Source organism: Hetaerina americana, unplaced genomic scaffold (assembly GCF_022747635.1).
Source record: "Hetaerina americana unplaced genomic scaffold, ioHetAmer1.1.p SCAF_8, whole genome shotgun sequence".
Classification (NCBI taxonomy): Eukaryota; Metazoa; Arthropoda; class Insecta; order Odonata; family Calopterygidae; genus Hetaerina; species Hetaerina americana.
The window spans coordinates 66,286,839-66,309,792 of record NW_027287427.1 but is presented as its reverse complement, the minus strand read 5'-3'; the positions used below and the strand labels follow the sequence as shown (position 1 = coordinate 66,309,792).

Genomic DNA, 22,954 nt, shown 5'->3' with positions numbered 1-22,954 from the left:
TCTAATTGTGACGACTCGGAGACCTAGTGTAATTAGCAAAAATAATTGCGTCCCAAAGTGGATGTGCTTCCTGGTTCCGCTTTGAAATGTGCATTTAAAATTTTCCAGGAGGCACAAAAATAGAATTCGTGTAGGAAGAAATTGCGTCCGTAGGGGAAGAAGAGGAGATGTGCCGAATGGAAGGGATGTGGAAAATGGCATCTGTGAGCAATGGCGTGGACTTCAACCACTTTTCGTCTGTTATTAACGTACATCACGCGACTTTGGATTGGGTTGCACCAAAGGATACGGATAATCAAGTATGTGTGTGCTGATTACGGAATTTCCGTTGCGTGAATAAATATAATTCCTCGTTCTTCATTAAGAACCTCCCTCACGCATCTATGCAGCAACCGTGTTATTTCGTGCACCTGTTACCGAAAATTATTCATGGCGTAATTATTGACCCGCCGGCCGTGAGAATAACTCAATTAAGAGCCCCTCACGACAACGAAATAGAGAAAGTTAACTTATAGGCATTAAGTATAAAAACAGAAGATAAGCATGCCCGTTAATCATGACTGCTACATGAATTCAATTGTTACTTCAATTAATGGATTTGCATAAAAAATTGTATGTAAATGTACAACCGAAACTCTGATTAGAAAGGAGATTTTATATGATTATTTTTCATTTTTATAATTGCCTCTGTCACATGAATGCCTTTAAAGTATCATAAATATGTAAATTAAACCATTAATTGCACAACAAGCCATAATCCGTCGTATTTTTGGCTGAACTCACCATTACTTGCGTATAAAAGGTGAGTCTCGTAATTGGGTAATATTCAAGGGACTAGTATTATCAGATTGTTTAATTAATATGTGATGTTGTAGTTTTCAGAATAAATACAAGTTCTTCATTTAAAACTGTACTATTAATAGTACTGCGTGGCTAAGGTAGCTTTAATATCGATTATCAACACATAGTCAATTATTCAAGAGCACTGCATACACATATGCTTGAGTATTTGATTTTATATTGAACTAATTTCAGTAAGGAGCTGAATAAAATGCCCTTTTGGACTTTTTTCTTTCTCGATTCCTTTTCGAGTAGTGTGCAAAAATTAGAATAAATGTAGTATATTTTAATTATGGAAGAATTATATAAGAAAGGCGTTAAAAAGCATCGTTCTTTCATGATAGCTTCAGGAAACTTTGTTTCCGGATACTGTGCCCTCAAGTCGTAATCTACGATTAAAGCATTACCTATTAGCATTTATATTTTAAATGTGTTTTTAGATTTTGGAAATCAAACGAATTTTTTCTCTCTCCCCTCAAGTCAAAGATAGGGTATTTTTCAGGACAGTGTTTGGAAAGAGAGTAGGAGACGCACGTAGAGGAGCTACGTTTGTAATGATTTGTGGTCATCTTACTCATGAAGGTATCTAGATATTTAAAGAAACTAGGTTGGAAGTATGTAACTACCCAAAGTTTTATTTAGAGATGAAATTTTTTGCATAACTTGGATACATGCCACAACTTCGGTGATGTTAAAAATGTATTAATACTTATGTTGTACTGTGTGAAGTAAAAATCACTCAAAGGTCATAAAATTAGGACTAGATAAATCGAATGTCTAGCCAACAGATTCAAGAGGTCATTTTCCCTCAAACGACAACGTATCAAAATAACTGCTAATCAAGTCGATAGGAAAAAATTTTATTTTTCCGAAGTAGCCGTTTGGGCCATTCTTATTTTATTCAGCACTTATTTTATACTTCTACTTACAGGTAGCTCGTCTTACTTGTTTGTACAAATTTATTTTACACTCAGGTACCGTAGCGCAATAATAGTTCTCATTAAAGACTACTAGTTGAGCTGAGATCATTTTCACTATGAAGGATATGTGGGAAAAATGGCGCGGGGTAGTAACGTTGGAGTTTTCAGGGAATGGGGGAGTGTGGAGAGAAACCTAGCACCAGGATTATTATATTATGAAGGAGAGATGCCAAAGGGCACTTAAATTAAGGCCCCGTCCTGAGGACGGTGTACACCACTGTAGTTCTCTCTGGTGCACCATAAATACAGATCGAATTCCAATGAAAAAGCAAGTCGCCGCTGGGGTTCGAACTCGGACCTCCGAGGTGGAAACCCAGTAACCATTCACTGAACCAACCTAATCCCTTATGTAGCCACACACCCAGGTGGTGTTCAGGATATCATGTGGATGTAATTGTACATCTACAAAGATGATGCGGAACCACAGGAAGAGGCCAAGGCCAATTAACTGGAACGAATCAGAAGGTGGGCGGAAAGAGAGAGAGCGACTGCGACGTTGGAAAGATGCGAAACGAATGGGTGAGAGCCCAAGAGAGGGGATTGCCGAAAGAGAAGGGGAGTGCGATGCGGTGATAAAACAGGGTGAAGGCGCGTAGGAAGACTGGAGGAAAAACCGTCTTCGGATTTGCAGCGGTCGAGCACAAGTGGTCTGATCAAAGGTTACCATGCTGTTGGATGACATGCGGGGGAGAGGGGAGGAGAGGAGAGAACAGGCACTTCGAGGGGTGAGGTAAGGGGGTATGCGCCGAGTCACAGGGGTCTCACGTTTGGAAGAGGTTGATTGGTGGGGCCGTGGGCGGAGGAGGAGCACGGGCGAAGAGGGGGTAGGGAAAGATAATGAATGTCGCGGCTGGTGAAAGGTGAAAGGAAAGACGGAGAAGATGAATAAATGAGAGGGGAGGGTAAGGGGGAGCGGGAGAATGAAGTTGGGAACGGGACTCGATGCACTGATGGGAAACAAAGAAAGCGGGAGTGGGCGTAATTGGGGATTGAACGTAATCCAATATAAAGGGATTAATTAAAAACTCAGCCTTCCAGGATGAGTGTCAGGAATGGGTAGGAAGTGAACGGAGAGAGAGTTGAATTTCTTCAATTGCCACGACCGTAAGTAAGAGCGGCGGAAGGATTATTTCACATTGAAATGAAAAAGCGATGAGTTAATTGCCGGAAGAATATCTTCTTGGATGAACCGTGCAATTAAGCAATTAACGCTTCAAAATGCGAATAAATGGAACTCCGCAATGACACAGGTTGAATTTATGTCTCGAAAAAATGTCGATCATTGTCGATAAGTAATCTTGGAAGAAACACATTAAGGTTTCCTTGAGAAAGTTAACTTTGCACTAAAACTTATTTAAATGCCCAAAATAATTTAACCAAGTGATTCAATTTTCAAACTCGTTCCTTAAATGAATCGAAAACATTGAGATATAATTGCATTGAAATCATTTGAGACAGTGTATTCACATGATTTGAACAACTTAATCAAACGGATATTTTCTCACATCTAATAAAATCCTATAGTACAAGTGTAAAAGATTTTTTATAACAACCGAAAAAAAATAGTTTTCCATGCAGCATTAGCACCAAGTTGAATTAACAGGGGAAACATACAGCCAGCTAATGGATTACACTGCCAGTAAATAATACTATTTCTAATAGAAAATACGATTTAATTGTCTATATTAACTGATATCATTTATTCATTAATGATATTTATAGGAAGACTTAAAACGTTTAAGAAGGACTAATTATATCTGCTTACAATGAGAACTTTGCTTGTTTGCTCTTCTTTCTACATATATTTCTCAGTAATATGTATTTGGGTTCATGCTGCCAAAACGCCTTCCCTCTCCCTTCCATTAACCCGCATCTTCTTACTATCACAGCTTGAAACATTATTACCATTGCGTTACAAAATTTCCACCTCCTGCTCTTTGTGCATTTTCCAGATTTCCTCCGGCAACTATTTCTCTTCGCCCGGCCTATTTAAAACTCTAGCATTCATGTATTCACTCTAGCATTTATGTAGCATTCGTGTATGCCCAACATGCTTTATCTATTCTTCGCCATACACACGTCTCGTTTACCTCCAATCCGCGCTCATCATCTTGCCTTATGGATCAGGTTTTACATCCAAAAAGCGCTAAGTTCAATTTTATTGTTTTTTCACACATATAAATATGGTTTGAAGTCTGACGCCTAAATTATAAAAATAAATTTGAAATACTCGGAAATTAAATGAAAATTATGCTTCTCTCTCCAAACATCGTAACTTGATTAAGCTTTACAGCCCACCTCATTTTTTCTCCCGATTCTGGTACCTTGTCTTTATTTATGACAATTATTTTTAAAGACGCTTTTCATGCATTCTTAAGAAAAAATCTTCAATTATTTATGATTATTTAAGCATCCATCTCTGTAAAATACAAAAGTAAAACTTAGAAGTTTCCTCATTGATTGTAAAGAAGAATCTTGTAAAAGAACCCCACAGATGGCACGATACATTGACTTAATACGCATCAGCACGCATATATACCTTTCCAAATGAACAAACGTCTACATATGTAGTTGCTCACATATGCAATATATGTATCAAACGCCATGAATTACTAGTCATCCATCCCTATCGTCCAGTCAAATGATCCTCTTTTCGAAAGAAATCCACTTGTGCTCTCTTTCGAAACCTTCCTGGGATCGCATTGTATCGCCCAAAATTCGGAAATATATTTGAAAAGGACTGCTGTCCCCCTCTCCTTCAACTTCCTCCCTTTTTATATAGCTTCTCCCTTCCCCTCTATCTGATTGAAATACACCCTTCTCGTCTACCGTCCCAACCATGCCAACCTACCCATGCTGAGCGTTTGGACAACGTGCCCGCCAATGATAGCCAGAGATAATCCTCCCCGAGGCCAATGGAAGCCCACTTAGAGCGCATTGAAATCTGTCCGTGATAGATCTTGAAAATCATGACTTGATTATTATGACAAATCTTTGTTCCATGATCCTGGATCAAGAATATTTTAACAATATATAAACGTTGACAGATGCCATAAGTTGTGAAAACTGATATTACACTGGACGGCAGTGAAACAGTTTCATTGAACAAAAGTGAAGAACTTTCTATATATTCTTAAAGTTCTCAGGTACTTCTGTAACGATTTTTTTCTAACTTAAGACTGCATTGGTGTTACTGCATGGAATACTTGTTACTGTTAGGAATATCTTCAAAGAGTAACACAGACTGAACATAATGATACGAGATTTTCTCTGGCTATGTGGAAATTGGAGTAAGCGCATTTTAGTATTCTACGACGAACTCCTCACATCTTCATTAGAGTCTGCAATTATGCTCGAAATCTATTTTAATTTAACGTAATATCCAGATTATTCCGAATTTCAGTATCGATATGTAATACTCATATGATTGATTTGCCGGAGATGCATCTCTAATTTTAGCTAAGGGTTACAGTTCTCACTTGGAATCTTGAAGAATCCGACTGATTCGACTGCACGACAGAGTGGCCTTACAGGACGATTTTTAATTCTTTGAATCTGCAATTGATTCACTAGTTGAAATACCTAGTAAAAAGTGTTTAGTTTGCCTGTGGCAACATTGAAAAATAAAGACGACTGTTAATCGTTTATTAATTTTTCAGCTTGAATAAGATCCCTTAAATAATACAATTAGTAATTTTTGATAAAGAACTATTACTAATACCGATTTTTGGAATTAGCCAAATGTTTGTCTATAGAATCCCTTTACCGAAGGTCTTATGCCATCCATTCCTCATATATTCTACAACAGGACATTTGAACGGATTTATGTAACTTTAGGTAATAGCGAGGGATGGTTAAGCACAGAGAATAAATTATTTCATAAAATACATCAAAAAATTAATTGTACAGTTGTCAAGCCTATTTATTCGTAATCGTATGCCTAAGAAGGTGGTCACCACTACTCAGAAAAAAAAATAAATTACAAACGGACAATTGTTTATTTAATATTAGTAAAAACATATATTTTATACAGTTTCATTTATCTCAAAGTTTCCCTTCAAACCTATTTCCATATTACACCCGGTGACCATGGTTTCTTAGGTATATTTCAGAAAAATTCTGCTTAAATTTCATCCCATTTTCAGGATGCTTTGTGATGGCAGAGTAGCAATCAATAGATTTGTTTTGTTCTTGGGATTATGGCGTTATATTTCAATGACCCGGTTTTCCTACGCTTATTAACATCGAACATACACGCCACCAAATGTACGAATCGAGAAATAATGCAGACCCAGAACGTTTCGCCACTTTCCTTCGACCCCGGTGATACTTTGGATGCAGACCTTGTCAATTTGTCATTTTTAACGGTTCATGTATCTCAAAATCGTTTTCGAGGGCAAGAGCATAAAAGAAAAACCTGCTTAGGGAATATCGTCCGGCAGCACTAAGCACTCTTGAACAGGATAAGGAAAGGAGGATATCAAAAAATGGATTGATATACTAAAAGAGTGGACAGGGTCCAGTGGGGGTCCCCTTGGAAGGAGGAAAAGGAGTGGCTTAATGTCATATTAAAGATTAGGAAATGCCCAATATATGGAAAATGAGGGGATTTTGTGAAGAAGATGGCCGGTTGAAGTAAAGAAATCGTAACAAAAGGAAAATACAGAAAGAAGTCAATGTGAACCCCTGGGGAAGCGGGTGTAGTGATATAGACATTTAACAACATTTGAAATACATTGTAATAATCACATTTTTACCTTGATTTTAATTAAACAAGTGAGCTTACATAAGTTAAAAATAGTGAAAAGTAACCCAAACTGTTTTGAGTTCAGTGAGACTTAATGATGGATGATAATAACAGAATAAATAGCACTGTCCATTCAAAAGTTTGAATATTTTTTCGCTTAATTCCAGAGATCAGTAGGTGATCTGGGCATTTGATATCCCGTCATGGATTGGGTACTATTACATTTTAACTCTCAAATTGGGTAATTAATAATAATGGAGATATAACCGTTTCTAACAACAGCATATGCAAATAATATATTAGTATCATTTGACTTTTATAATGCATCTACATCTACATAAATACCCTGCGAGCCACCGAAAAGGTGTGTGGCAGGGAGTGCAGCACCAGGAGGAAAGGATAAGGGATGAGGGGGTTAGGGTTTTTCAAATGGAAGGGGAAAGGTGGGGGGTGTATCAGAGAGTTCAATCGGATCCTCAGTTTCTGAAAATCTAATTTAAATGATTCAGAAGAAAATACATTCATTATTTAAATTATTATAGACAGTGACTGTGGAATATAAACTTATAAATAAATGATGGTGGGGAAATACATTGATTTCTAACATTCTCTGCGAAAAGAGACAGGTAGGTTCACTCTCCCGCATCCAAGACAAAATTATATTCGCTCATAGTTTCCCATGTTTATAACGTGATATCAAAACTCAAAATTGAGGAGGGGAGACAATGACACAAGTAGATTACACAAATTTACTGCAAATAAAGTACGAATAAATAATTTAGATTTCAAAATCATATTGCTTTCATTTCACGCTGAAATTATTGTGAATTTAATGACAAATAATGACATATCCTTCAAGGGGAGTGAACAATGAGATGAACATAGAAGGGATGGCCTAGGGAGGATCAAAAGAAGTTCTTGTTGAAAAATAATCAAGTTATTCAAACAACCTGGAAAAAATGTATTGGGTTGACTTCATATTTACCTCGCAGAAGACCTCAAACTGAGTGAATGGAGGCCGGAATTAAACTTCGAGTTAATTATCAATTGTGTAGAGGGCATAATGAATGCATAACTTTTAAATAGAAATATTTTCATTAGTATTGACTTAAAATGAGATTTCACATCCCAAGATATAAATTACACATTGAGATTCCTAATGTCGTAGCAAAAAACGGAAATTTGTTGATTTCTGGAAATAATACATTCTAGCCAAACTCTATGCTTCGATTCATATCTACTAAATAGTAAAGACTATTCAATACAGACCAAAGTCTGATTTTAAAATGAATTACGTGAGCGTACCGAACTTAATCTATTCATGCACATGAGACGTTATGGAGTGCTTGGAAATATAGAGCATGAGGTAAATATATAAGGCCAAGTGTGATGATTATGACTTAATATAAACAGAACGACACTTTTCTTTCAGGAAATACCTCTAAGAACTTGCATAAGAAAATACATGATACACTATAGCTACCTATTCTGATCATAAAACAGTTAAGAAATAGTTAAAATTTCAATTTTTATTTATGGATTTTGTTTTCATGACATCAAATTTGGATTGATAAATATAATTAACTTTTATGCATAAATATTGTTTTAGAAATGAACTCATAGCACAAAATTACTTTAAATTACTCTTTGAATATTTTTGTCTTAAAAAAAACCCCACTAACATTCTTCTTCGTCAGTTAGAGAAAAACATGCCAGGTACATTAGGTCAGCTTGTGCGCGGAGAATATTAAATTATTATGCGAAGTTTAAAGCAATCTGTCGTAAAAACATCCTTAATACCACTTGAAATTGAAAAGAATAAAACAGCACGCAGCGTTCGTATTCCACCCTCCCTCCCCGTCCTCACCTCTAGCTTCTCAAGTGGACGTTGCCACGCTACGAGCCGCACGGCGGAAGACCCATTCGGAGGAAAATTCCGTCCGATTTCGTCGTCCCGCTGTGCGTCCAAGCGAGAGGGATGAGACGAGCCACCGGATATAAGATGTATGCGCGTGTGTGTATATTGGCGGCGATCAAAGTGCCCCATCCCCCTTCCTCATCATTCCACTCCCACCATCCTCGGTCCCTCGTCTCACTCCCCCTCCCGTCAAAGTCTCCTCTGGTCATATAGGGAAGGAGAGGACACAGAGGAGGAATGAGACCCCTCCCACGCGTCTGGACCCAACCCTGATCTACCCTCCATCTCAACCCCACCCCAACCCCACTGCTATCACCCTGCTTCTTCTTAGTATTTGCTCGGAAATGAAACCGTGAGTGTGGGGAGGTGGAAGTTTCCCATCCCTCTCTTGAGTTATGAATTCGTTTTACAGGCCTCCATTTCGTGCTTGTGTGTGTGTTGGCTGTATACACGCGTGCGTGAGCCCGTCGCGAATCTTCTTGAGAGAAATATGCGAAGGATGAAGGAAGCGTGGTAAAGTGAGGGACAAAGGATATTGCCAAGGCACATTCAGATCCTTGCCGTCCACGCCGTTTGTTATAAGTGCATATATATTTTTTTCAAGAAATGAGGAAGGGGGAAGAAGAAGCGTGAAACCATAGTAGGAACGAATTAAGGAGGTACTGAATTGGATTACAGACACGATTTTGTGCTTTTCATTGTTGTCTGGGATCGAGGATGAAAACAAAGCAAGGCTTTGTCTCCTGAAGTCAAGACCATAGGAAAAAAGACCAGAGGACGGGCTAAGGCGTCCTATGGTACTGAAAAAATATACATCAAGACGCATTGATCCATTTGCGGAAGTCGTAACATCGTAACGGAAAGGAACTCCGGATAAGAAAAATGTCGGTAGCAAAATTTTACACTTTCAATACTGTTTTGTAATCGATTAAAAACCCGTACCGAATTAAACTTTTTGATGTAAGACAAACTCTATTGTTTCCAAGTAAAAATATAGTATTACTTTAGGCAATTACGTTGATGCGATTTAATTCAGCCATAACTGACAAACTATCACAGTAGAAATAATTTGATGAATATATTGGAAGTGATTAGGGACTACCGAAGGGTAATTGAATTTATAAGCGTAACTAAGTACTTTCCATCGAATTTAAAATCAGTTAATTGAGGTAAGTGACGCATTAAATGCACCACCAAATGTTAGATAAAAATCGTTGAATTCAGCTTACAGTATGCCTTGAATTCTTTTAAAATAATTATAATTAAAAAATATTCTACCTCTAAACTTGGCCTTTTACTTTTAATAAGAGATAAAAAATATTGAAATTAATCGCCTACTAAGAAATGGCCCTTCCAGCTTCAGGAATTTTTCCAGTCGCCTCTCCGGCATAGGAATTAGAGAATTTACGTATTTCATTTCACAGTGATACTTTCACAGAAGATATACCCTCTTTATTTAGACTGCTACTTATCAATAAAGGTACTCTATACTTATTTAGTTAGATTTTAGACGGTCCCAAACAACTTTCTAAGTATAATGGAGGTTTCTCACTTTTAGCACTATATAATGTCTTTCTTCGTTAATTCGTGACTTCGGCCTGCCTTAATGTTTTCTAAATGGCTCACTCCAATACACACATACACACACACACACACACACACACACACACACACACACACACATATATATATATATATATATATATATATATATATATATATATATATATATATATATATATATATAAAATATCTTCGAAATGGAACGCTCATCGGCGACACACAAATATATAAAAACACAGATGTAGATTTTTAGAATAAAGAGACACAAAGAAAGGACACTCACAATTTGTTATTTTACGTTTCGATAGCACGGCTGTCGTCTTCAGAAGATTCTGAAGACGACAGCCGTGCTGTCGAAACGTAAAATAACAAATTGTGAGTGTCCTTTCTTTGTGTCTCTATATTCTAAAAATCTACATCTGTGTTTTTATATATTTGTATATATATATATATATATATATTTATATATTTATAAATGACCACAGATGTAGATTTTTAAACGATAGAAACAAAGAAAGGACACTTATATATATATATATATATATATATATATATATATATATATACACACACACATATATATATTCTGGCGTGACAATTATTTTTAAGATCGTTATATAGATATTTGATGAAAGTTTTGCTAAAATAGGAGATGGTACACCAAAATTAACAGTGTCTGAGATGCACTGTGCTCGTGTCATTCTCGTAAGTAATATAATGATGCAGTTTCTTCTGAATAGTGCACTTTTTACAATGAAAGTACAAACGAATTTGACGCAAACATTCGAATGAAATCATTATGTGAAATTGTTTTGAAAAACTGTTAAGTAATAACTACATTTACAAGTTATAATTTTGCGGGAAAATAAAGGGATTCATGGTAATTTGTTAGACTGTGTCACGGAGAAGTCCAAAATGAGCGTATATATATGCATCCGGATGTTAAAACAATGATCCCTTTTACTTTATTCAAAATGATTGTCTTTCAGTAAGAGTGGTTAAACAGCCTAAATTTTTTTTAGGAGGAAGATTAATGATTTAAAAGGCAGACTCACTCGAAAACCATTCTACACATTAACGAACGGAAAACGAGATTTTGATATTCTCAATCAAACAAAAATGGCAAAACATTATTGGAATGAGGGAATTAAATATACAATTCTGCAATAATTTTTAAAAAATATAAACCAACTTGCTTAAGTATGTTAAAAATTAACTTTGGATACAGAGGAAATCATTTTGTCTCAGGACAGATGCTTTACAGTAGTGCAAAATGTGTGGAATCAATAAATTATTGCATGAAAACTTCCTTTAATTTAAAGTACTGGTAATTTCATTAGAGAATCACATTTACTTTTATTCCTACATAGTTTATTTTTATAGCTACAATTTCTGTATGGACACTGGTAAGAGGCTAAAAGTCACTGTGTAGTCACAGAATGAATGCATTTGAGTGAGTTATTTGATTCTCTTCCTGGAAAATACTGATTTTAGAATGTAAATAAAAATTAAAAGGAACTTACCGACAACTCCGGATAGATGGAGCATAGTGCTTCAAAATACTTCAGTCGGGTGTACTCCACCCAGTCCTTTCGTCACACATTTTGAAATCATGATTTATATAGCCTCTTCAGTAAAAACATAAAAATAAAAACAAAAAATATACAGTGAAAAGAAGCAAACTAAAACAAATTTCTCAAAAAAATAATATTTTCATGAAAAAATTAAAAATGTAACGTTTACGCCAAATTTTTCGGAGCATTACATCAACTTACCTCGATTATCAAAATTCTGTCATTTAAATATCTTGAAATTAGTTTTATTTAGGTATTTGAAGGGCTGATTCCATTAATACAGGCCCTAGTTTAAATAAAGGAGAGACTATGGATGAAAATCAAATAAAAATGATAACATGCAATAAAAGGATAAACAATGCTACAATGTCAAATGTCAAAATGGAAAAATTGAGCAAAATAAGTAAAAGGTATTTTTTTTTGGAAATAATATATTAAATAAAATTCGAAACTTTTTGAGATAACCATTGAAGGAAATATGTCAGAATAAGAGGAATTGAAATGCAGCTGCTTTTAGTAATTATAACAGTTTATTTTTAAAAAGAAACAGATTTTTCTTCTGGATACACTTGACTCAAAACAACACAATGCTGAGATGGATTCAATCCTAATTTAAAAGAGATATATTCACAATATAATTTTTCAAGCATTTTAATTTAAACAATTTTTATTTAATCTAACAGTATAATATCCGCAATATTTTATTCATTTTAAAACTGTAACATATATTCACTAGGTATTTGCGGCCGGGTGGCTTATATGAATTAACATGAACTAATGGAAAATTAATAGTTTTTATTTCATCCTAGCACGTGGAAGATTCTTAATTATTGAGTATTCAAAAAACATTTCACAAGATTTAATTACTTTTGAGATTGGTCCATGAATTTCAGTTGAAAAAACGGTTGCGGATTTGAATTTGCAACATTCAAAGTGTAATGGCTTCATCAATGTAAAGTATCAAATTATGAATTCGCATTAAATTAACAATATATATTTTTGACAGTATTTATATACCACCAGTTTAGGAAATATTAACTAAAAACTTGAGACCAGAGGACTACCGAAAGGTTGATTCCAGAAAGAATAGAACACCAGGCTCTAACAACTTCTTATTCCTTTGACTAAACAGCTTATAACATAGAATTTATTCAATAATGGACAAAAATATAATTCGACCCTTCCGCTTTTCTTCGCTCTAGTAGTCCACTAAACGCATTCACAACAAAAATGTACACTTTAGCCGTAGAAAATGGTATGGAACTCACCATTGGAAGAATCCTTGGAGAGAGTGAACATCTATTATTCCCTACCGTACGTATTCTTCAAATATTCACATCCAATTTAGAACGTGTATGGAATGGAAGCATTCAATGACCACGACACCCAGACAGGGAAAAGATCGGATGGGAAATTGATCAGAAGATTAAATAAGGCTGCGGGATTACCTCACATATTTGACAATGTTATTTCAAACCAGAGATGGATCACTAGAAATAAAACATTTTGCATTGATTTGTAACCACTCCCTTCGTGGAAGAATTCGCGATTTTTGAGGTCAATTTTTACATGATTCCTTAAGCAAAAAACGATCTTTTATCAAAGCCTTTCCTTGAAAAATCTATTAAACACGAACATCAAAGAACTGCATCCCATACTTCATTAAAAGCGCAAAGGACATTTATTTTTTTCTTATTTCCTCCTCGGAAATAAGCCCAAAATGATACATTCACCGCAAATATAGGTAAACTGTAAACCTAAATATAATTCTTATTTAGAATTACGTCATTTCTAGTACTATACTCATCAATGAGTTAACGTTTTCATTGATTATTAATGCAATAAAAATGATATTACAACATTTCACCACCAACTGATAGCCAAAATATTGTTTTTATCCTTTAAAAACATTCCTATTTGAACTTAATATTTAACAAGAAAAAAATGTTAACCAACGCTTATCCATCTGTGCGTCAAAATGTAATAAAGCCATTTATTCATATTGAAGGGTAAATTTTCCGAGTGTCTAAACTTGCTGGATTATAACGACGTTATTTATACGGACAGGAAATAGGCGTAGACTACCAGCTATTCTCTTGTCGTTTTCGAAAAATTCCAAAGCGTTTTTTCCTCTGGCTTTCCAGGAGCAAATATAACTCTGAATGAATTTCCGAATCGACTTGAAATCTCATTCCAGTTCTCCTCCTCCTCATAAGAAAACCTGCCTAACAAATAACATCAACAAACATACCAAAATTGAAAGACCCTTAGGGAATAGCAAGTATTTGTACAGGATGGACAGAGCGTACAACATGGTCGAGGAGATGGAAAATGAGCTCTATATAAAACAATAAGTATCCTCTATATGAATGTATCTTACAAGTATACATAAAATCGGTATATCCGAAGAGAATTCGAGCAGAATTGACAAAGTCAACGTTATTTTATTGAGATTCTTCGGGTTTCTTCATCTTTTTTTACTATATACATCCTCTCACTCAAACTCAGTCAAGTTTGCCCGCCAAATGATAGGGTCAAATACACTTACAGCCATCTTGACTGCTAAACATCCCCAATCAATGATTCAGCGATTACCATCCAAAACAGACGCCAACAATTTTACTTATCTATGGAGTATGAATACTATTACGGCAAAATGAAACGCGCCCACGTCTTTGATTAATAGCTTCGGAGGGGGGGAGGGAAGGGACTATCCGAGTAGCTCTACCACCAAGAAAAACGATTTACAGCAACCGCACGCGAGATTCATGTCTACTTACATATTTTATGAAACCCGGGACTATACATTCTTCAGTCCGTACATGACTTTTCCCCCATTCGGCGGAGGGTATACACGTCACGTGACTAAATATTTCCTCTCATTCTTCCGCCGAGACGATTCTCGTCGGCTCCCCTCTTCGATGGAGAGCCCAATAAATGAAGAGCGATAAAAAAAAGGTCCGGAATGTTCGAGCGGCTCACTTGGCCCTTCAGCTCACGTTGCCATTCGCCCAAGTTCGCCGCCAACCCACCGCGCGCCAATTCTGACAGCCTCGACGCCGCAGTCTCCATCTTCCCCACACGATCTCCTCAATTCTTCTTCCTCCTCTTCCTCCTTCCTTGCTGAGTGTACTCAACGGGCAGTGGGGCCTGGTGCTGTTGATCCTGGTGCTGATGGTGGGGGTGTCCGTGGTGGTGTTGGTGGTGCTGCGACATCATCCCCATCGGGTCTCCGGACATGCAGATGCCACTCCCGCCCGCGCCCGAGGGCATCATGGGACCACCACCGCCCACACCGGACACCCCTCCTCCATCTATGCCGTCACAGAACGGCATGCAAAGCCAACTTCATTTATTTTCGAACCCGACCAGTGGGTCGCCGGGCCCGGGGAATCCTCCGTTGTTGGACACGTTAGAGCCACCCGCGCCCCCATTCGCACTGCTGGGAACCGAGTTGTCCCCGTTGGCGGCGCGACGGTCACCCATATCCTGAGGTCCCCCCATGGGTCCATGCGGGCCTCCGGCGCCGAGACCACACTGCATTGGTGGCTGATGACCCATCGGAGGGGGTGCCCCGCGGTTCGAAGATGGCGGTATGGGGGAACCGCCTCCCGCATGGTTCCCTCCTGGAGCCTGGAATGTTAAAATGAGAGAAATCGTTGTTTAAACGCTGCGGAAGTGATTTACCTCACTACAATGAACTGAAATGCACATGTGAAAATTCAAAATTCCTAATGGGTTTTAATCTCAGTACTTGCGTGTTAACTCGTTCCATATCATTTAGAACTGGGGTGTTTAAATCATATCATCTTTGAGATTATCTAAAGATAAGAAGCCTTTGTCACACAAGCTTTTTTAAATGAAATTCTCATCATGTACATTTTTGTAGGTTATAACACTTTTGTAAGAGGTACATATTTCATTCAAGACTTTCATTAATTTGTCAAAATTTTATGAGAGAACCTAAACCTTTTCTTACTGCCCTAACCTCCTTATACCTGGTAATAAATAGCAGAAGTAAACTGTAATTCTCCAACTGCTTTCTACTTTGAGGGGATTAAACGCATTTTTTGCCTAGTTTTACGCATATTATCTAATTTATACATGAAGTTTCATAGAAAGCAAAGAGATTTAATTATATTGGGAGTGTTTTGATTGGAGCGATTAAAAACCGAAAGAATACAAACCTATTTGCTCAATTACTAAAAGAGCAAAATTTACGCTAACACTTGAGATGATCACACTTTCGTCGTTAACAAAACAATTCAAAAAGATATTTTTTTCCATAAGCTGTGTATTTATTGATTTTAATGTACCTTAAACGTAGGCATGATGATATTTGAGATAAAAGAAGTCATACACCTTGATAAATTGTAAATGTACTCTCAGTTTACAACTACCCTTTAACCCATACCGTTAAAGAATTGCTATTATATTTTTTCATTGTGCTGATTGACGTTTTAAGGTAGATATTGAGTGGATACACTAATGAATCACGTCTACATATATGTCTCAAGTAACAATGAACGAGATGAAACTATTTGTAAACGACAACTCTACATTATAATAAATGGAAAGAGAGATAGTACTTTTTTCCACACTTTATTTACACACACTCTACATTGTTGCAGAAAAATTTCTTCACGAATAAAAACACTAATTTATCGTATAGACGATCGAAATTAGAAGTGGCTAATAAGCGATGGGGGTTTTTATAACTAGAATTATGTTAATTATTTATCCTGTGAACTGAAAGGATTTTCACTATTGATTTTCACTACAATGACGTAAAAAGCTGCGCTTCCTGGTTAATTTCTTTCAGATAAGACAGAAGTTTTACATATTGTTAAAAATATATTAAAATTGATTTCCCTAGAACATAGCAGGGACAATAATAATATAAATATTTGTAATTCAGAAAAAATAAATGTGTAGAGATGGTTATATAGCAAAGATAGGCAGATAGTAAAGCTCAAGTAACACTCAATATATTATAGACATTCAAATCGCTATTCTTCCTAATGATTTTACTTTAAAATTTGAAGAATTACTTATTAAATGAATGTCCTCAATTTTAAAAAGGAAATAATTTATTAAGATTTCTAAACAATCCTAACTTAACAATATTTACTGGGTGAATGGGTTGTGAGACCTAAAAAGAGCATTCATATTCCATGAATGCATGTGCACATATTAACCATTGAATTATAAATCTATTCGTTAAAATTTAAAACTACCTTCTCGCAGTCAAGAATGCTATGCCGGACTAAATATTTATACATGAAAGAAATCTAACTTAAACATGGTTGACGCTAAAAGCGGTGGGGAATATGAGAACGACGTGAGGCCGACAGCGGTTTAAGTAGAGTATATACTGTCCTCGTATTCCAGAGTCGTCTGGTAAAGGGGATTAGGAGATTAAGGTATCACGAGAAAGACTCTGTTTTACGGCCCTAGCGTCACAAAAACTAGCACAAGAACACTTTCTCGTCTCTGAGCTAAACCCATTTATAAGGTGACCCAGTCACCGTTTTTGCTTTGTGGGTATACCTTGAAGGACAGATTTTCATTAAAAAAAATGCAAGTTTCCATTTGTGCTGACGCTTCATCTTATTTTATACAGGATTAAAACTTGTTTTACCATAAATGATGTGCGTGTGTGTGTGTATATGTGTGTATATTTTTTTCTTTATATATATATATATATATATATATATATATGTGTGTGTGTGTGTGTGTGTGTATATATGTATATATATAAATAAATAAATAAATATATATATATATATATATCTGGTTACTGGATTTTGTGTTTTGTTAGGAGTCAAAATATTTTTTTGGTAGTTGTGTCCATCCGAAAACCTACCTTAACCGGTAGATTACCTAATAAAATAAATATTAATATATATATATATATATAATATAGACTGAGTGAGGGCATCATACTAAGTATTTTTCAAGTATTAATTAACTTTTGTTCTTTCTGAGGAGCTATTACTGGAACGCTTATCGTCTAATGGTAATATAATGGACGATTATTATATATTAAAGTTATATCTTCAGCAATAGGAATTAATGCATTCAAAAAATATCATGCCTGAACGAAACCAACCAACCAGAACAATAAAATATCTACCTGATGTGTTATTAACGAAATTGTGACAAATTAAATCTAACTGTTGAAAACGTTCACGCGAATAGTAATAACCGTGAAAGAATCATCAGAGTCCCATCCTCAATTTTTCAACAAAACTCATGACTGAAACATAACACCATTATATGAAATATCAGGCGTACATGAGGAATAATTAACTTGGCAGATTTCACTCTAATTTCTATTTTTCACGACCATAGTTTCGTTGCCAGGCGAAATCATCAGATGAGAGCCTTCCAAAAAGTTACCTAAGTATACCTAAGACAGTGTCTCATATAAAATAACGCCTGCATTTACACTTAAAAATCGTCTCAATGCGAGTTCACGGTAAAATAAAACATTCATTCTAGAATAAACCCTTTTTAAATATTCAGAAATGTGTCAATGTTTTCAGAGTGTAATTAATACAATTTTTTCCATGAATAAAACGGGACTTGAATTGATCGTTTTTTCTAAGATTTAAGCCTTCTCTTTAAATACCTATTCGGGGGAGTTAAGTTAAGTAATCAACAAAATAAGACAAAATGATATTCTTAAAGGTTTTAGGGTGAACTATAACGGCTGCTGTTGAAACCTAGATTTCAGTAAAGGAAAATTACTTAACTAATGGCCGTGAATACATTAAATGAGATATTGATTAATGACCAACTCATTATAAAAGGCGGGGTTTCATTATTTGCAATTGATATATCATACGCAGAGGTAGATGGAAGGGCTGGATGAGGGACTGACTTATCCTTCCCCGCTTAAATGTTCCGCCCCATCCACTTCGTATCGAGAACAATTGTTTTCCCTTCAACAAATTATAAAAGATAAACTCTTCAATATTGCCTTTGGTTATTACTTTAGAGTATCAAAAATCAATTTATTCAGAGTTTGTTTTATTTTAAGTTCGCATTTTCGTGTAAAATAAACGCATCCACTTCCTCTAAAAACACGCCTCCCTTATCTCTTGGGTGGTTCAGCTCTTATCTAATCAATCAAAAAACCAATGACTAAAATTGAAATTAATTTATCTTTTGCTACGCTTTTACGTGCGTACAAATATTATTGTTCTGAAAAATCAAAGTGAAATTAATATATCTTATTCTTTCCGAAGAATAGCATGAGATAGCTCGCAGCTTAGCATAACAACTACGTGAATGTTTCTCCGAGAGTTCTCAGAGTACATTTAATGGATCTAGTGTTATTTCCAATTACCAAATATATTATTAATCTTTCCACTCATAAAAAATAAAATTATTCAAGGAAATGGAATATTTTGGCTTCAAAACTATGCCTTTTTAAATTATTTTATAATGAATATTAGGAAGACGAAGATCTTTATTGTATATTAATATATTTTTTCTTTATGGAGGCAGGAAAAATAGATGAAGGGCGCATTGATCAGCAGTGGAATGTTGACGACTGTAATTTAGGGGTGAATATTAGGCGAACGAGGAAAGGGCAGGAACAGGATAGGGATGTTCGACGGAGAGGAGGGAGGAAGGAAATACTCGGAGATGAAGAGGGACCTGATGTAGAGTAGGTTGCTGGTATGTGTTTTGTTAAGAGTCACAAAATATTTATTTGGCAGTTGTGCCCATCCAAAAGCCTACCTTAACCGGTAGATTTACCTTATAATAATTATTTTTTTCTTATTTGCAACAATAATTATCCATCATTAATTTGAAGAGGAAATTGTAATCATGTATTTATAATGTACACGTATGTTGCGTATTTCCTCAGTTTTCATTCTACAGAGGCATAAGGATCCATATGAAAGTACATGTAAATATTCATGAACGCACAATGGAATACAGGAATTGATAACATTTTTAATGATGCCGGTAACAACATTAAGACGTTTTCCTATTATAACGGATAATTGGATTTGAATATAACTGAGCAAAAACAAAAGCATTCAAACAATTTACAATGCAACAATTTCAGAGCGTAAGCATTATTCGCCCTGCCGGGAATTTTTGGATCTCGGTAAAGGCCAATTAATTTAACACTCTAAAATTGTTGCATTGTAATGGATATTTTGTGGATGACTCCGTTAAAAGTCACTGTTACAAAATATATAGCAGTTCCTTAGAATTATTCAAACGCTTGTCTGAAGGTGACGAACAAATGCTCAACACTGTTTTTCTGGATATTGCGCATGGACGTGGCGTGATAATTCCACATTCATGAGATGTGCTTCACCTATGAGATCCTTTGAATTAAGTGAATTTGGAAAATCAACGGTCGTTACTGTTTCGTCCGAAGGATTATTTATTCAATGCATATCTGCACTACTGATGTTTTGCCCATGGAAAATCGTCGGATCGTCGGAGAGAATGTTTTGACGAATTATTCACCTTACTGTAAATATTGTTAGGACTGAGCAAAGCATCCTCTGATATGACAACATTAAGTTTTTTTCGGCGCAGCCAGAGGCGTGAGAAATCACGGGAGGGGGGAGATAGAGACGTTAACGTCGACTGCCGAATTAAAAAAGAAAGTAATTTATGGCGATATTCCGCGAAAAATGCCTGATCTATCCCAAACTTCTATCCTCTCGCACAAAAACTCTCCCTCCTCCCTCCACTCCCCTCTTCTCAATCACACCCTCACACATAAACACTCTCACACATACACACTCTCACAAAAACACACCCAACGATCCCTCACACCGCGGCTCTCCGCTGTCAGATTTCCGTCCGCTCATCCCGTACTTCCAAGCACCACGGGCTCTTTTGGACATTACACCCATCCTTTTGATCTTTCTCTCACTCCACCCTTAGTCTTCCTTCTCCTGCTTCATCTCTCCCACTCACTCCTCCCGTCCCTCATACTCCAAAAATCCTTATTTTACCCACAAGTGTTGATAAAATCTGTCCGTAATTGAATTAATGTGTTGAAATTATTTCTTTCTTGAAATCAGACTAAAACTTATCTTTAATTATTTGTATTGTGTTTGAATATTTCCGTATTAAAACTCATCTAATAGTGACTTTATCATGTTTGAATAAATATTAGGTACATTAAGCAAAACGTATGCTTAATTATTTCGCAAAATTGGTGCCAAATGGTTTTTGGGAAGGAAAAACAGAAGTTTTCATTCTTGCTCCAAAAGGATAGACCCTTGTCCGTCGTTGATGTGCCCCATATATCGCAATTATATATCATGTAAGGTTAAATATTGGATATATTATGAAATCATAACTAATTTACTCTGGGAGATCGGCAAAAAAACTTTGAATTGGTGGACGGTATCAATCCAGGTGCAATAACAGACCCATTGAATGCCTCTTGAATACTACCCAGTTTTACCTAATATTTGTTTATTAAATTAAATTTGTTTATTTACAATTTATGTAATATAGCCTTTCATGCATGGCAAAGGACCACTGCTCTTCGAACGCTATGAAGTCACCCCTTGCCATGCATCTTACCGCTAGCTAGCCAAGTACGTATCACGTGTACCTAGATATAGGACATTTGCGACACGATGTTGTGTAGTAGCAGAGACTAGAGTCTCATTCTCACCCCAAAAATAAAGGCACCATCTATCTCCCTCATTCAACCCCAAACTCACTCTCTATCCCTCCATACTTCACTCCAACATCTCCCTCACCCCTTCCACCAACATGAACTAACCAAGCCCTCCTCCCCCCTCTTCTGTCCCCCGACATTCCCTGCCACCCTTTTATGTCGGTCACTTCATCCAAAAACCGACTTTAATTTCGCCTGCGCCCACGCTCCCCTCGCGCTAATCCCGTAAATCACTGTCATTAATCACGATATTAAGCGGGGACGCGAGGTGGCAGCACTGCTCCTCCGAGATACGGAAGGCAATGAGGGAGAGCTCCGGGGATCGGGGCAGATGAAAATGGAATGAGCGGGGCGGAGTGGGCGGGGGACCTAAGCACACTATATGGATGTGGTAGGGGGTGGGTGTGTGGAGTGGATGGAGGGGGTTGGAAATCGGGTGGGCGTGGGAGAGAGACGGGGTTTCGGGTTCGGTGATAAATTCGCGAGACGCACACAAAATCCAAAAATAAAGCGATCCCTCATATTAACTACTTTGACAACGAGATGTTTGTTCCGGATTTTTTTCCCCTCTCCTCCGTCGAATATATATGTCCTTGCGTGATACTCCGGCCCACTTATAGATTTGGCGATTTACATACGGCGTGAACGTGACATTTTATTAATCGAAAAATCACGTGGGGGGGGGGGAAGAGAAAGAGTGGAGGATTCCTTTGGTACAATTTTTGCGAGCCGGATTAATTCGAGTTTTAATTTCTTGATACCTGACATATTTACTGGCCACGCAAATGGGAAATTTTTAAAATGATACTCGTAGAACTGAAAACCACGGTAATTTGGGCACAGATTAGAATTGACAACACTTAACTACAAGTTAATTATATTTTAGTAGCTTGTATAAAGTTGAATATTCACTCACCGATCGTAGTACTCTTGAAATCATTTTTGAACAATGCGTTTAATGAGAATAGGGCTTTCCGAAAAGATTTGCGATAGAAAGTACTGTTCTATAGTATAAAAATTCCCTGGTAAAAGAATTGGGAATAAAAATAAGGCTCTAATTAGTGTTGACCAATATGGACAGGGTTAATGGCGTGTGGATGTAACGTAGATGCTGGATACGTGGTATACAAGTATTCTGCATTAAGAACTTCTTCAATTTTCTAGCGCCAATGTCGTTACAAGTATTGGAAAAATTTAAATCGTGCAAAATAAGTGCAAATTTGGTTATTGAATGAATTCTCGGAGGCACCGTGAATTCGATAATTGAACCTAAAATTATTTTTAAATCTTTGATTTAATCTATTTACAAGCCCTTAATTTAATTAGTGGAATCATAAGATGTAGGTATGGTCCAAATCTTATCTTCTCCTCGCCCATTGATTCTATCGACGCACAGATTGAGTATATCCAAAGTAACGTATTTTTTCGACTAAAACCTGGACGAATTATTTTATGTGCTTAGAGTAAGCACAGTAAGTGCAGTGTGCGTAATGAATGGTTTTTGAGGAAAGCAGATTACATGTACACGTGACAGATATTCATGAAAGAGTTGTAAAACGATAGTTTAAGTCACGATGTGAGAATGGGTAATACTTGAATCACCAAACAAATACAAGATAGTATAGTAAAGGGTGTGAGAAGAAAACGTTATCGATT

At 36.4% G+C, this 22,954-nt stretch overlaps 1 protein-coding gene across 2 annotated transcripts in view; it reads right to left on the bottom strand.

The window, feature by feature from the left end:
- Positions 1–12,187: 12,187 nt before the first annotated feature.
- The window catches only part of LOC139697905 (LIM domain transcription factor LMO4.1-like), a 322,837-nt gene continuing 312,070 nt past the window's right edge, over positions 12,188–22,954 (bottom strand). For both annotated transcript variants that reach the window (XM_071596767.1, XM_071596768.1), the window contains one exon: positions 12,188–15,255. In XM_071596767.1, coding sequence (XP_071452868.1) covers positions 14,971–15,255 — 285 coding nt within the window. In that variant the 3' untranslated portion in view covers positions 12,188–14,970. The remainder of the gene's footprint in view (positions 15,256–22,954) is intronic.